Source organism: Zootoca vivipara, chromosome 4 (genome assembly GCF_963506605.1).
Source record: "Zootoca vivipara chromosome 4, rZooViv1.1, whole genome shotgun sequence".
Lineage (NCBI taxonomy): Eukaryota > Metazoa > Chordata > Lepidosauria > Squamata > Lacertidae > Zootoca > Zootoca vivipara.
This window is the reverse complement of record NC_083279.1, coordinates 98,601,994-98,617,624: the sequence shown is the minus strand read 5'-3', so window position 1 is coordinate 98,617,624 and position 15,631 is coordinate 98,601,994. Positions and strand designations below refer to the sequence as shown.

The window sequence follows — 15,631 nt, the reverse complement described above, 5'->3', positions numbered from 1 at the left end:
CTTCTGTGACGTATGTATGATGTTTTAGGTAGTGGTCTTGGGCTACAGGGTGGGCAATTTCAAAAGTCTATATGAGGGCTTGCGCACCATTGTTCGGGGTTCTTTCCTCTCTCCTGTGTGTGGTTGTGAACACCCTGTTGCAACAGTTAATAAAGATCAGGCTTCCTAGCTGCCTTGCTTCTCAATATTCTCTGGTTGGCCTCTGTTATTTTCTCCTACTGAAAGGGAACCTACTTAAGAACTCTATACGGGCTCTTGGGTACCCCATAAGGGAAAAGGAGCAGGTTTTTCTTATAACAGTTAGAATGCCGGGCTGGGATAGAGAGCTGGGTTCAAATCCCCGCTCGGCCATGAAACTCACTGGCTAACCTTGGGGACCAGCCCCCAGGAGGAAAGCGACGTAGCCCACCTTGAGCTCCTTAAAGGAAAGGTGGGATATAAATGCAATATATAAATAAAACATGCATTTTTCTGCACATAATGATGTGCAATTTTGTTTATGTTTCTGGGCTGCAAAGGGGCACTGCAAGATTCGGAGATGTGGAAATTTCCAACGATGGCTGTGTTTCACTTCAATTTTGTTTCGGGAGGTGCAAATCAGATTCACCTATGAATGCTACCTGAATCAGATTTCTGGCCACATCCGAACCCAAACCGCTCACCAATCACGGAGGGCAGGGGGACAGAAAGGGCTGGAAGGAGACAGATAGCCTAGGTTTCTCTAATGCAGAGGAAAAGGAACATTCTTCCTGCCCATTGTGGATGTTTCTCTGTCTGAGTTTGAAGCCTAAATGCAGCAGGTCTCTGAAGTGGAGACAATATTCTTCTCCCTTTTCCCCTTTCTTCTGAAAGAAGGGAGAAACAGGAACTTGTAACCTCTCTTGCCTAAGTGTGAATTTATACGCCAGAGTGAGGTGCCAACCCTCCAGCAAGGACTGATAGAAGCTTCTCATTTACTCAACAATGAGCTAAAAACTGCCTCCCCCCCCCCCCAGAGTGGGAAGCTTTGTATCCGCAAAGTGTAAATGCCAAAGCAAAAAAAGCTGTCAACTCTGCACAATGAAGACTCTTGCTTCTAAAAAAACTCTTGCTTCTAAAAAAAGACCCCCCACCTGCTTTGCCTGCTTCTCAAGGCTTGCAAAGAATTGCTTTCAAAGGACACAGTGAACCGCTTTCACCTGAATAAAAAAAAAATCCTTCCAGTAGCACCTTAGAGTCCAACTAAGTTTGTCATTGGTATGAGCTTTCGTGTGCATGCACACTTCTTCAGATACACTGAAACAGAAGTCACCAGACCCTTATATATCACCTGAGTTTCTCTTCAAATTGCCACCTTTCCTCTTCTGCAAGGGCTCCTCTGCCTTACACACTACTAGCAAGGGTTCAATTAGCAAAGCTGTGTCTCTACACGTGCGTGGAACCCAGTTCAGCTACTTACTGATTGATTGATTGATTGATTGTGTGACAGCAGTACATTGATTATTGCTTTCATTTTATGGATCCATGGTCTCGTTAGATAGTAAAATCCATGTTAAATTGCTGTTTTAGGGATTGTCTTTAAAAAGTCTGAAATGGATTAATCCATTTTGCATTACTTTCTATGGGAAAGCACACCTTGGTTTTGGAACGCTTTGGTTTTGGAACGGACTTCTGGAGCGGATTAAGTTTGAGAACCAAGGTACCACTGTATTCAGAAGCAGAGCATAGCCATCCTGGCTCAAAGCCTTCAATAGCTCTCTCCTCCTCCATGAATTGGCCTAATGCTCTTTTAAAGCTATCTAAGGCCAGGGGCCACCCCTGCTCCTGTGGCAATGAGTTCTACAACTGGGCTTGGGATGCAAACCTATTTAGCTTCACCAACCAACACCGCCAGTTTGTGCCTTGAACGCAAGTCTGCAAGGGCCTAAGAAGAACCTAAACTTGCCGTCTGCAAAATTCTGAATGCCAGGAAGTGGTCTTCAGGTTGAGAAACACTGCCAGGCTTTTGCACAATTTCATGCTGGCTCTGTTGGAGAAGAAACAGCTGGACCCTTAGATAAGAGCAAGGGAAGCTGTGTAATACCGAATCAGACCAGTGGTCCTTCAAGCTGAACATCGTCTCTCCCGGATTTGAGGCAGGGGTCTCTCCCAGCTTTCCTGGAGAAGCCAGTGAGTTTTGAACCCGGGACCTTCTGACACTTAGCCACAGCCCTTCCCCTGAAACGCTTCCTATGGGACATTCGCGAACCTGTAGCACCTTAGAACAGGTTGTCTTTTAAAAGAGAGGAAATGACCTTTTGATTGCACAAAGTTTGCTGGGATGTTAGATAACAACTGTTCCCTCAGCATTCATTCATATGTTAGCACATGAAATCCTTAACAATTTGTACCGGTTTACTTGCGAAATCGCCTCCCCCACATACGTCCACTTAGAAAGTGATGGACTCTCCATCACGGGCAGTTTTTAAACAGCGGGTGGATGTCCATCTGTCATATAATGTTATATCTTGTTATATTTATTGCTGTTATTCAGCAGTAAGGGTAAAGGGTAAAGGGGACCCCTGACCATTAGGTCCAGTCGTGACCGACTCTGGGGTTGCGCGCTCATCTCGCATTATTGGCCGAGGGAGCCGGCGTACAGCTTCCAGGTCATGTGGCCAGCATGACAAAGCCACTTCTGGCAAACCAGAGCAGCACATGGAAACGCTGTTTACCTTCCCGCCGGAGCGGTTCCTATTTATCTACTTGCATTGTGACGTGCTTTCGAACTGCTAGGTTGGCAGGAGCTGGGACCAAGCAACGGGAGCTCACCCCGTCACAGGGATTTGAACCGCCGACCTTCTGATCAGCAAGCCCTAGGCTCAGTGGTTTAACCCACAGCGCCACCTGGGTCCCATTATTCAGCAGTACACCTGACATTTTCAGAAGGTAGGATTAAAATCCCTTGGTTTTCCTTCAAGCAGTTTACGTGCTTCTTCACATGTAGCCTTACCAAGCTACACGTTGTCCAGTCACAGAAAATAATAGCAGGTTTGAATCGCTGACACCCAAAAACATATTTTAAGGCCCTCAATGAAAAATTAAGTTTCAACCCCTAAAATGACACGCCCTAGTGGGACGTTCTCTCAGTAGAGCTGTGCCCTTGTAATCTACTTGTTGTTTAGTCGTGTCCAACTCTTCGTGACCCCATGGACCATAGCACTCCTGTCTTCCACTGCCACTTTGGTCAAACTCATGTTCGTAGCTTCGAGAACACTGTCCAACCATCTCGTCCTCTGTAGTCCCCTTCTCCTTGTGCCCTACATCTTTACCAACATCAGGGTCTGATGTTGTCTACTTAGGTAAAGGTAAAGGGACCCCTGACCATTAGGTCTAGTCACAAACGATTCTGGGGTTGCAGCACTCATCTCACATTATTGGCCGAGGGAGCCGGCGTACAGCTTCCCGGTCATGTGGCCAGCATGACTAAGCCACTTATGGCGAACCAGAGCATCGCACAGAAATGCCGTTTACCTTCTCGCCGGAGCGGTACCTATTTATCTACTTGCACTTTGACGTGCTTTTGAACCGCTAGGAGCTGGGACCGAGCAACGGGAGCTCACCCCGTCGCGGGGATTCGAACCGCCGACCTTCTGATCGGCAAGCCCTAGGCTCTGGGTTTTAACCCACAGTGCCACCCGCGCCCATGTAATCCTCTTAGCAAATGTATTTCCCCACCTTTTTCTCCAAGGAGCTCAAAGTGGCCTATGTGATGCTCCCCCTCCTCATTTAATCCCCCCATCGACCCTGCGAGGTAGGCTGGGCTGAGAGGCAGACACTGGCCCCTAAGGCCACACCCTGCATGTGGACAAGGGGGATTTGAACCCGGATCTTCCAGGTCCTAGTCCAGCTCTCTAACCGCTACACCACGCCGGCTCCCTTGGTTTCTAGCCATGCTATCCGTCTCCTTCTCTGAAACTCTCAACGGCATCCATTGACCCCCCCCTCATAAATCTGACTCTGAAGAGCACCTGGTCAGCTGCAAACCCTCGGGGAGGCCCTTATCTCGCTCCCACCACCCTCACAGGGACGCTTGGTGGGGACGCAGAAGAGGGCCTTCTCAGTGGTGGCTCCTCCCAAGAAACTTCAAAACTCCCTAGAGAAGCCAGACAGACTCCCTCCTTGCTGTCCTGCCACCAGCAGACGTAGACTTCTTGTTCCAACAGACTTTGGGGATCTGACTGCTTTTAATTAAAGGTCTGTTGCTCGCTGTTTTTATTGCAATTATATGCATGGTTTTAATAGAGATACGTGTGTGTGTGTGTGTGTGCTTGGTCCATAGAGTACGGGACTCTTAATCTCAGGTTGTGGGTTTGAGCCCCACATTGGGCAAAAGATTCCTGCATTGCAGGGGGCTGGACTAGATGACCCTCGTGGTCCCTTCCAACTCTACAATCCTATGATGAGAGAGGGGGGGAGTTTTAATTCTATGAATGTTTAATTTGCTTTTTGGTTATTGTATGTCCCCCCTACATTTTTAGCAGTTCTTATTTTTAACTGTAAGTCGACAAGTCCCTGTCAAGGAAAAATACAGGGTATAATTAAACATATTATAACAAGAACAATAACCAAGATTAATCTACCAGGTGGTGCTACACTTCCGTTTATGCCACTGTGTCTTTCTCAGGAGTGAGGTTTTTTCTCTCTCTCCCTCCCTCTCTCTCTCTCTCTCTCTCTCTCTTTCTCTCTCTCTTTCTTAGAAGGGAGAATAGTTGAGATTACAAACTGCGAGATGGGAAAACAGATTCTAGGCATCTTAAAACGCTGCCTCATTTCACCCTCTCCAATAGATGGAACTGATCAACTGGAGGAAACAAGCTATCGTATATCCATCTCCAAGCCCCCACCCTGTTTAGGCACGATTTTGGAGGGTAGCAATTCCTCTTAACTAAGCCAGAAAAATAAAAACGCTTGATTCTGATTATTATTTTTTAAGAGAAAATAAAAGAAATCTCTTTCTTGGTTCTGAGGTTGCCAGCTTTTTCAAAATGCCTCTGATGCTGTGCAGGAGCAGCTTGATACCTCGATATCTGCCGCCGTCCGCAGGCAGATTTCATGTTTACAAAAAGCATGTTGTTTTATTTCCAGGCAGCGAAAAAGCTTCACCGGGAGATTTCCACAGACTGAGCTGCTGCCAAACACCACAAGAGCACTTCATATCATTCCCTCCCGCTTCTGGTCAGTTGCCAAGCCTAACAGGATCTACGATACCGGCCCTCAAAGGAACTCTGAGGGCCGTCCTCCAAATCCACCTTTTAAAATCTGTGGCGAATGAATCTATTCCTTGACACCACTTAGCCATCATTCTGCACGGATGCAAAGCACAGAACGAGCCACGAGAGCCCATTGATCCCTGTTGCTGCTTAGAGGCCGCGTCTCGGAGGCACCAACTGACCTCTGGCCCCAGAGTGCCGGATAACGTTAATGGGATGGAGACAACCGTTTCCCCCCTCCGGAAACTGATCCCCCTACTCCATCTCTTTATGTGATTAAGCAAAGAGGATCTCTGCTAAAAAGCTCCAGGCATACGAGACAGAAGGAGATGGATGAGGAGACAGATGAGGAACGGGGAAAGGAATCATATTTTCACAGCTCACTCGCATAATGTAGGGAGGGGAAACTTTGGGTCGGTTCCTGCAACTGTCTTTTCAATCCAGTTTGGTTCTTCTCTTTGCCAGAGAGATTGGTCTTATGAATGTGGTGGACTCTCCTTTGGGAGAGGTTTTTAAGCAGTGGTCGGGTGGCCAATAGAACTGAGGCTGGAGGCAACAAACTGCGACCTCGACACCCGTTGGACACCATAGCATTCACAAGACCCAGAAAAGCTGACTAACAAACGCCACGTTTAAAATGCATGTGTGAACCGGCTCACTGTGTATCTGAACGACGTGCAAGGTATTTGGCAAATTCCCGAGCATGAGTTTTCTCTAGGATTATTAACAATAATTGGTATCCTGCCCTTCCTCCCCCCCCCCCAAGGAGTCCTGGGTGAAAAGAGGCACCAGAAGCCCTTTCTGTACAGCAGGCAGGCATGGAGGGGAGAGGGCAGCAGAGCCCCTAACTCCTTGCATAGGAAAAGGGATCTCCAAAGCAGCTTCTCACTCCCCTGTATGAAAAATTGCAAGTGATAAGATCGCCTGGTTCAACCAACCTTGTCTTCGGAAATCCAGAAGGGGCCCCCGTGTAAGACACCAGGGCCACAGCCCTAACCTGGGTCATGGGGAGATAATAATTATTGCCTCCCTTACAGGGTTGTTGTAAGTATTAGGAAAACCATGTACATACAGTGGTACCTCTGGTTGCGAACAGGATCCGTTCTGGAGGCCGGTTCGCAACACGAAAAGGCCGCATCCTGAAACACCGCGTCTGCGCACGCGCGTGACGCAATTCGGCGTTTCTGTGCATGCACAAAATGCGATTTAGCGCTTCTCTGCACATGCACGCGTGCCGAGCCCAGAAATAACCCGTTCCGGGACTTCTGGTTTCGGTGCGTCCGTAACTTGAAAAGACGTAACCCGCAGCGGACGTAACATGAGGTATGACTGTATGGGAGGCGCTTGGAGCTCTCCGAAAGCTGTGTACGTTGCAAAGCTCAGCGACAAACAGTGTTAGGAATTCAGATATATAAGCCAGGCGCCAAATGGCTCCTTATAGCAGGGTTGCAGTTGCCGAAATGGAATGCCTAAAGTGGCCGTTTGGGGTCAATACGACTCAAAAGTCATATTTTTCCATGCGACTTTTTGGAACCTGAAATTCCTTCCGATTGCGCAGGTAAAAGATGACAGGATTCTACAGGATGTGGAATCGGTGCGTGAAAACAGGCCCGAGCCAAGGATCCCCAGAGGGTGGAGATGTCAGGTCCCATCCTGGCACCCGGGCATCTTCCCTTGGTCGCAAGCGGCTGATAGCCAAGTGCAAAATGTGCCTAGCAAATTTTGAATGCTTGGAGAGCATCTCCGGGGGCACGGCGGAACACTAATCTGAAACCGGAGAGAATCACTGCTGGTGAGCGAAGGCAATACGGAGCCAGTCCGTCTCAGCATAAGCTTCCTATGATCTTAAAGAATCAGGGCATCCTCCATTTATTATATAGTAGTTAGCATGTGCTGTTCAGGCAAAGGCAGCCTAGATTCTAGTTCCAGTGCAATGCTCTCTGGAGAGAGAAAACTCTCTTTCCCTGCCTGACCTACCTCACAAGGTTGTTGTGTTGAAAAGGAGGGAAAGCACCGTAGTGATTCAGGGATCATTTAACTGCTTCTCATAGGATTCAGAGAACTTGGCAAACCTGACCAACTAAATGCAACATCGCCCCTGTAAGGAAGGCCAGCATCATCTTAACCCGATCGAAAGGGGAGTTGCTACTAAGTCGGACAGAGGGTGACCTCGTGAAAGACTCGCACCAGGAAGTTCCTGGTTCGCAGCACAGTGAATCACTGGTGGGGGGGGGTGTTTGCACTGCAGCCTCCCTGGAGCTTCAGGGACAGAGTTCAGGTGACTTGGAAGTTCAAATAAAAAAGACAAAGATATTTAGGTTTGCACAAATGCACACACACCCCCAAAAAAATTAAACTTGGTGCATGCAGGGAAAGGAAAACATAGCCGGCACATTATATGTATTCAGCTGGTATAAAAGCATGCACATGTTCCGCTTTCTTGGAAGACTTCATCAGTTTCTACCTGACAAAGAGTTCTGTGAAACCCGAAAATCTACATGTTCCAAAGTGGCCCAGTTCAAGACACCACTCACTCCATAGCGCTTTGTAACTCCTGCCCTTTTGTGAGTTACTAATCTGACGTTTGCCTGTTGCCTTGCGAGACTCGCTTCCTTTTTATGGCAGGTGGCACTGAGGATTGTGCAACTGAATTTCTAACGAAATGCCTTATCAAGGACTTCCATGCAGCGGTCAAAATATCAGGTTAAGAGGAGAACCTGACTTCCCAGCAAAGGGCAACTTAGGTTTCGAAACTTCGGTCGCTAGGCGTTCTGGCGCCTGTGGCGAGTCATCTGTGGGGTATGTGGCAACTCACAGGAGTGGCGCAAGGCCACAGATGCCCTCTCACACATTTCCTTTTCGTGAGGCTCACGTGGGACAGGCTCGCTATGGGCTGCAGCCCCCTGTAGATTAAATATCTCAAAAGGCTATGTCTGAAAAAACTGCCTTGGGTTTCCTGCATCGACCCCAAAAGAGGCAGAAAAGGAGAAGTGGCAACTGAGCGAAAAGAAAAGTTGTTAATAAACAAGAGAATTAAAAAAAAAACAAGCTTACCAACCATGGCCTGTGGCATGAAGCCACAACAAAACCTTGGCCAGATCCTTCCATGCTCCACGGCGCATTCCTTACCTTGATCTTGTGCAGGGATTTCTCCGCCTCAAGGATCTGGATCCACACGACAACCCCAGACTTGTTGTACGTGAGGTTCCAGCCGGCGTCAGAATTGCACTCCGTCCGGAAGTGGTCGAAATCTCGGTCGTCCGGAATCTGCACGCTGTCCCGGGTGGACATGGTGTCGAAGTCAAAATATATAAACCGGTTCAACCGAAACCGTAAATTTCAGCGTATCTCAGCAAAACGAAAAGCGGCTGGGATGTGAAGCCTGCAAGATCTTCCTTCGGTTTCCAAGCCAAAAACTGGAGAGGCCGGTTCTATTCTTTCTTCCCTTGTAAAACTGATTTCGCAGCGATTATGAAAGAACAAGGAGGTTTTTGTCTCAGATCAGGGGGGCGGGGAGAGCACGAGGGCAGGTGGAAATGGAGGGGGGGGGACTAAGTTAGCCGGAGAAATCAGACTTGGCAGAGGCGTCTCTCCCCAGTGGACAGATGTTCCCCTTTTGCCAAGGCGAAAGCGGACATGGATATTATAATACTTAACAGCCCGCTGCAGAGAACTCCTGAGTTCTTCCTTTTCGTGACGGAGGAGGAGGGAGAGGAGGAGGAAAGGGGGCAGAGCCACCCAAAGGAGACGGAGCGAAGAAGTCTGCGTGGCTTTGGTCGCCTGCCAAAGCCTGGCGCTGCGTTGTTGTCGTGTCCTGTCGGGAACCAGCCGCGCAGGTGAGTCACAGCCTTAGATCCAGCCCTCCGGGAGGGGACAGGTGAGAGTGGAAGGACTTCCTCCTCCGGCAATTGGCTCCGGCTCGTCGTCCTCCCTCCGCCCTCCTTTCTCAAGCGCTGAAATCTTCCTTCCCCTCTCTAGAGATGGCTGCGAGAGAGGAAAGGGGAAGAGAGGACGAGACCCCTTCAACAACTCCTTGGAGAGTTGTTCTCCTCCCTTCCGCTACGGGGGAAGAAAAGAAAACATGAAGAAAGAAAAGCTATCTGTTGGGGGGGGGGAGAGAGAAGCAGTGATGCCAAAGTGGTCCTTCCTTGGGATGCAGGGAGTTCAAAGGATGCTCCCAGCCAGGCAGGGGAGGAGGAGAGGACCAGTCGGGAGAAGAGGCGCTCCCTGGGGCCAGGCAGCAAAGCAGGCACGCAGCAGGGCGCCCTTTCTCTCCTCCTCAGAGAGATGGGGGGAGATGGGCTCACATTGCCAAGCCAGCGCCCTCGCCCCTCGCCTGCTGCCCCCCCCCACCTTCCCTGCTCCCCTCCCTCACTGGGCAGGCACAGCCCCCCTCCCCACACCTCGCTGGCTGGGGTGCAGGCCGGGCGCCTCCTTGGAAGAATCTGCCTGCCTTTTCTCTCAAGGATGCAAAGGCGGGGAACAAGGCGAGACACACACACACACACACACACACACACACACACACAGAAAGAGAGAGAGACACTCACCTCCCCGCCCGAGGCTTCTGCTGGGTCCTACTGTCCTGTTTCTAAAAGGAGGAGGAGGAGGAGGAGGAGGAGGAGGGGGGATGCTCTGAGCTTCCTTCTGCCCTGGTGCCTTCAGATCTTGGAAGGAGGGAGGTGGGCGGCAGCAGCAGCCTGGATGAGCTCCCCAGTTTTGCAGAGAAACCATCTCCTTGGCAGGCTTGATTATTGCACATCCTCTAGAATCTAGAGTCTAGATGCTGCTTGCTTGGACGGGTCCTTACTTAGGGAAGAAGGCAGGTGCAAAAAGAGGAGGGTGGGGAGGAAAGAGCTTAGGGCAGACCTGAGTGGGGGAGGGAAGAGTCCCATTTGGGGGTGCACCCAGGGCCGGATTTAAGTTTGATGAGGCCCTAAGCTACTGAAGGTAATGGGGCCCTTTATATGTCCAGCTGTCCTTTGTCAACAACAAATGGTCACTGTTTTTTGCGTTGAATATATGCTATATGGGAATATATGCTATATATGCTATATACCGTGTTTCTCATATTATAAGACATGTCTTATATTTATTTTTTCCTCAAAAAAACACACTATGGCTTATTTTCAAGGGATGTCTTATTTTTTTTCCTCCTCCTCCTGCCGCGGCCAGCATTGCTGCTGCGCCTATCACTATGTCTTATTTTCGGGGTATGGCTTATATTCCTTGAATGCTTAAAAATCCTGCTATGGCTTATTTTATGGGTATGTCTTAAAATATGAGAAACAGGGTATGCTTAACCTAAGTCTGTCCCATCTTCACTCATTGTGAGAGAGAGGCATTCAAAGCAAAATCAAAGCATTGCAGGGGGCTGGACTAGATGGCTCTTGGGGGTTCCTTTCAACTCTACAGTTCTATAAAAATCCTCAGTCAGGGCTAGCCAATTAAAAACCAGTTTGATATGGCCAACAATTCAGTGTTGCATAATTGCAGAGGCCCCTCCACAGCACAAACTGGGTAGCGGCAGATATTTCCCCAAACACCATTAATGCACTTAATTAAGCAATGTATCTAGCACATTAAAGCACAGTATTTAGAAAGTGGTACTACTCTGTGGGTATGCTTGTGCCTCTATCTCTTCCCTTGCCTTATCTTACCTCCTTCCCCAACCTGGTGCCCTCCAGATGTATCGGACCACAACTGCCAATGGCACTGGCAGGGCCTCCTGGGAGTTGTGGTCCAGCATACCAGGAGGGCACTAAGGAAGGCAGATCTGTGTATATTACATATAGACACTTAGCACAGGTTGGCGTGCACACAAACGCTCACCCGAAAGGGTCCGATAGCATCAAAATATAGTTTGTTGGTTGGTGTGGTGGGGGTCAGTTTGGATGATGCCCTGGGTACCCTTCAGTTCAAGGGTTCCTGCATATGTGGGGGAAAGAAGTTATGAGAGCCAGCTTGCCAAACCAGTCCTTTTGGTTGGGGATGGCTTGTTAAGCAGTAAGATTAGCATAAGTTGCTCGGAGCCATAGAATAAATGAGCGGCCTTTCCTCCACACCCTCTCCTACCGATCTGAGCAATTGCCAGAGCTGTGTAAGTGAGCTGAGCTGGGAAACAAGCTGGAAGCTGGAGACAGAAAGGCCTGCTTGCTCTGTGCTGGATCCAAAGCTGTGACCGATGGAGAAGCAAGACCTGTTGGGGTGTTGATGCGGTGAGCCCTGCCGTGTTATGCTCAGATTGTATATATGTGGAAATAAAACCAAATATCCAAAAGACATCGCAATCTCTGCTTATCTTCCTCCCGAGGCAACTGAAGCCTGAGTAATCGCCTGGAACCCCTGGAATCTCATTCCCCGGGGTGACGAGTGGCAATAGGACTTGCACACTCACACACATACTTCTGAAATGCAAAGTACCTTCATAATGAATCTTTGCCGCTTCTCCAGCAGCTAATAAAATGTGGAGGGCATCATTAGTTTCTTCCTCCAGCCCAGAGGCTGCCTTCTCTCCCTGTGTGGCTTTCTGCTGCCTAGGCAGTCGGGGCTGCATCTAATTCTTGTTCTGGGCAAGGCAAGGCAGGTTGGAAAGATAATTAAGGCAATCAGCATGGCTAATTCCCTGGGAAGCAATCGCCTAGGACTGCTTCCAGCCATCCCAAAGAGGCTTAATGACTGGGATGTGAGCTGGTGTAGACCCTCGCCCCCCTGTGGAAAAAGCACACCGCCTCTTCCTTGCCTTTTCTCCGAACTAAAAAGTCCCAAATTCTGCAACCTTGCTCCGTAGGGGATTCACTCCATCTCCTGGATCATTTCTGGACTTTTCCTTGTCTCCTCCCCAAACAACAAAGGTAGCCCAATGCGGTGCTTTCTGGAGGTTTCTGGAGCCCAACTCTGCACCATCACCTCTGACCATTCAGCTGCTCTGCTGGGGCTGATAGGGAGGGAGGTGGAGCCCAGCATGTCCAAAGGGCCAGGGGGTCTTACTGATCTCTGTCATGGAGGTTCCCATGTCACAGAATCAGAGAACTGTAGAGTTGTAAGGGACCCCAAGGTTGATCTAGTCTAGGGGTAGGCAACCTAAGGCCCGGGGGCCAGATGCGGCCCAATCACCTTCTCAATCCTGCCTGCGGACGGTCCAGGAATCAGCATGTTTTTCCATGAGTAGAATGTGTCCTTTTATTTAAAAGGCATCTCTGGGTTATTTGTGGGGCCTGCCTGTTTTTACATGAGTAGAATGTGTCCTTTTATTTAAAAGGCATCTCTGGGTTATTTGTGGGGCATAGGAATTCGTTCATTCCCCCCCCCCAAAAAAATAGTCTGGCCCACCACATGGTCTGAGGGATGGTGGACCGGACGGCTGAAAAAGGTTGCTGACCCCTGATCTAGTTCATAGGTAGGTAAACTAAGGCCCGGGGGCCAGATCCGGCCCAATCGTCTTCTCAATCCGGCCCGCGGACCGCCCGGGAATCAGTGTGTTTTTACATGAGTAGAATGTGTCCTTTTCTTTAAAATGCATCTCTGGGTTATTTGTGGGCCATAGGAATTCGTTCGTTCCCCCCCCCTCAAAATATATGGTCTGAGGGATGGTGGACCGGCCCCCTGCTGAAAAAGTTTGCTGACCCCTGAATTCTAGTCTAACCCCCTGCAATGCAGGAATCTCAACTAAAGCATCCACTACCGTTTTCTCATAGTAAGAATGTAAGGAGAGCGCTCTGATGCGTCCGAGAAAGGTGGGTCTATTGCCTACGCAAGCACCCTGCTTCTCACAGGAGCCAGGCAGGTGTTTTTCAGAGAAACACACCCCCCCCCCAGCTTCTAGGTGGTTCCTATTCTGCAGCTTACAGCCTTGGAGGTTTAATTTTGCCATCCAAGATTTGTTATTCCCCATTGATTTATCCACTCTCATTTTGGGAGGCCAGTGTGGTGTATATTGGTAAGAGTGTCGGACGAGACCCTGCCTCTCAGCCTAGCCTGCCTCACAAGGTCACCGTGAGCATTAATTTAGGACCTGGGGGACCAGGGTTCAAATCCCCCAACTCAGCCATGAAGCTCCCTGGGTGTGACCTTGGTCCAGTCACTGCCCCTCTCTCAGCCTAACCTACCTCACAGGGTTGTTGTGAGGACTAAACGAGGAAGGGGAGAAAGGCACATACGCCGCCTCGAGCACCTTGGAGGAAAATAAATGCGCCAAGCGAATAAATAATCAATTTAAAGCTGTCCGTGCTGGTGGTCACTGCGGCAGCAAATTCCATGCTTTGGCATGAAGGCGCACGCTAGCCGGTTTGGAATGAGCTCAGCAGTAAAAGCTATTTTGAGAATAAGATGGATGAAAGGGGGATTAGAATAATTATAATATGCAGCAGTGATTGATACAGGAGGAAACCACGGAAGGGTGGAAGCGAAATCGATCAATGAGGGAATCTATTTTTGAACTGTTTAACTGACTGTATTGTACTTGTGGGGGGGAATTTTAAATATATTTTTTAAAAAAATTAAATGAAAGAGCATGTCATGTGTGGACCATGACTGAAATAATGCCTTGTAATCTTTCTGTGTTGTGTAAAGGCACAGTGAACTAGCTGTGCCCTATCCTTTCAAGGGCTACTCAGTCTCTACACACTCTCTCTTCCCCTCCCCGTTCTGTTCTTTTGGACCCAGGGAAAACCAGCCCCAGGAAAGTGTTCAGAGGCTTGCCAAAAAACAGCATACTGTATAACCCTTTTGAATTAAGTAAGCCTCAGGCACATGCGCAGGTCCTAAATTAAAAAAACCAAGCCCCAACAGGCAGCTCTGTAGACAAATCAATCATGATTTTTCGATCAAGGATTCCTGAACTTTGCAGGGGCCACCCCCCGCTTGGTTTAAGAAGACATCTGAAGGCAGCCCTGTGGAACACCCTCCTATCAGATGTCAAGGAAATAAACAACTGTCTGACTTTTAGAAGACACCTGAAGGCAGCCCTGTTTAGGGAAGCTTTTAATGTTTGATGTTATATTGCTTTATTATTAATAATAATAATATGTTGGGAGCCGCCCATAGTGGTTGGGGAAACCCAGCCAAATGGGTGGGGTATAAATAATAAACTATTATATTATTATTGTTGTTGTGTTGTTTAGTCGTTTAGTCGTGTCCGACTCTTCGTGACCCCATGGACCACAGCACGCCAGGCACTCCTGTCTTGCACTGCCTCCCGCAGTTTGGTCAAACTCATGTTCGTAGCTTCGAGAACACTGTCCAACCATCCCATCCTCTGTCATCCCCTTCTCCTTGTGCCCTCCATCTTTCCCAACATCAGGGTCTGATGTTGTCTACATAGGTAAAGGTAAAGGGACCCCTGACCATTGACCACGTCAAAAAGGGACCTTAGACATGTTCAGGGAATAGTCTCACTCTATTCTGTCTTGGTCAGATCCCCACGCTCCATCTTTCCCAACATCAGGGTCTTTTCCAAGGATTCTTCTCTTCTCTCTCTCTCTCTCTTTTTTTTTTTGGTCAAACTCATGTTCGTAGCTTCAAGAACACTGTCCAACCATCTCGTCCTCTGTTGTCCCCTTCTCCTAGTGCCCTCAATCTTTCCCAACATCAGGGTCTTTCCCAGGGAGTCTTCTCTTCTCATGAGGTGGCCAAAGTATTGGAGCCTCAGCTTCACGATCTGTCCTTCCAGTGAGCACTCAGGGCTGATTATATTATTATTATTATTATTATTATTATTATTATTATTCCCTAAACTCATTCCCAGTGCCCCCTAGCCAACTCCCCAAAGACGCATTATTCAGAACAGCGCTTTGCTAGACCCTCTCAGGAAGATAACAACACTCAAAACATTCACGATGAACTGCACGTTTATTCAAAATCCAATTACAATTAGTTTGAGCCGAAAAAGCTGATGAACTTGACCCAGAGAAGCCAGCTTCTCAAAGTCTGAGTCACTTACACACCCAGAGTCCTACCTTCAACTGCCCCCTTGCCTCTTGGTGCCCCCTAGTTAATCCCACTTTCCTCCGGGGGGGGGTTGGGCTACTGCCCCCTTTGGGAACTAATGTTTTTTTCCCATAGTTCCCAATTGGTGGTTCATGGGGATCCATATAACTCACCCAGGAGGTTTGCGGCACCCTTCACACGCCAAAAGCCACCATAGAGACACCCACATTTTCTTGGCTTGGCTTGGCTTGGCTGCAGCACTTAGCTAATTGGGAGCCACTGCTTCGTAGCCAAACAGGTCCAGAGTGTCACTCCTAAAACTCTGCTTTGGCCAAAGTCTGTGGAGCATCAGCGCCACCTCATGGGTGCATGTGAGAGTCACATCCCAGGCTGCCCTGCAAGGCTGGTTCACGAGGTGGAGGTGAAAGGAGGGGGGGGCAAACATTTTGAGCTGTTCACTCACAACGGATCCA

At 48.9% G+C, this 15,631-nt stretch overlaps 1 protein-coding gene across 1 annotated transcript in view; it reads right to left on the bottom strand.

Annotated features, from left to right (window-relative positions):
• STARD10 (StAR related lipid transfer domain containing 10) overlaps nt 1–9,271 on the bottom strand; it is a 56,698-nt gene extending 47,427 nt beyond the window's left edge. The window contains exon 1 of the mRNA XM_035114939.2: nt 8,361–9,271. Within this exon, the coding sequence (XP_034970830.1) occupies nt 8,361–8,522 (162 nt within the window). The 5' untranslated portion in view covers nt 8,523–9,271. The remainder of the gene's footprint in view (nt 1–8,360) is intronic.
• Between the last annotated feature and the right edge of the window lie 6,360 nt (nt 9,272–15,631).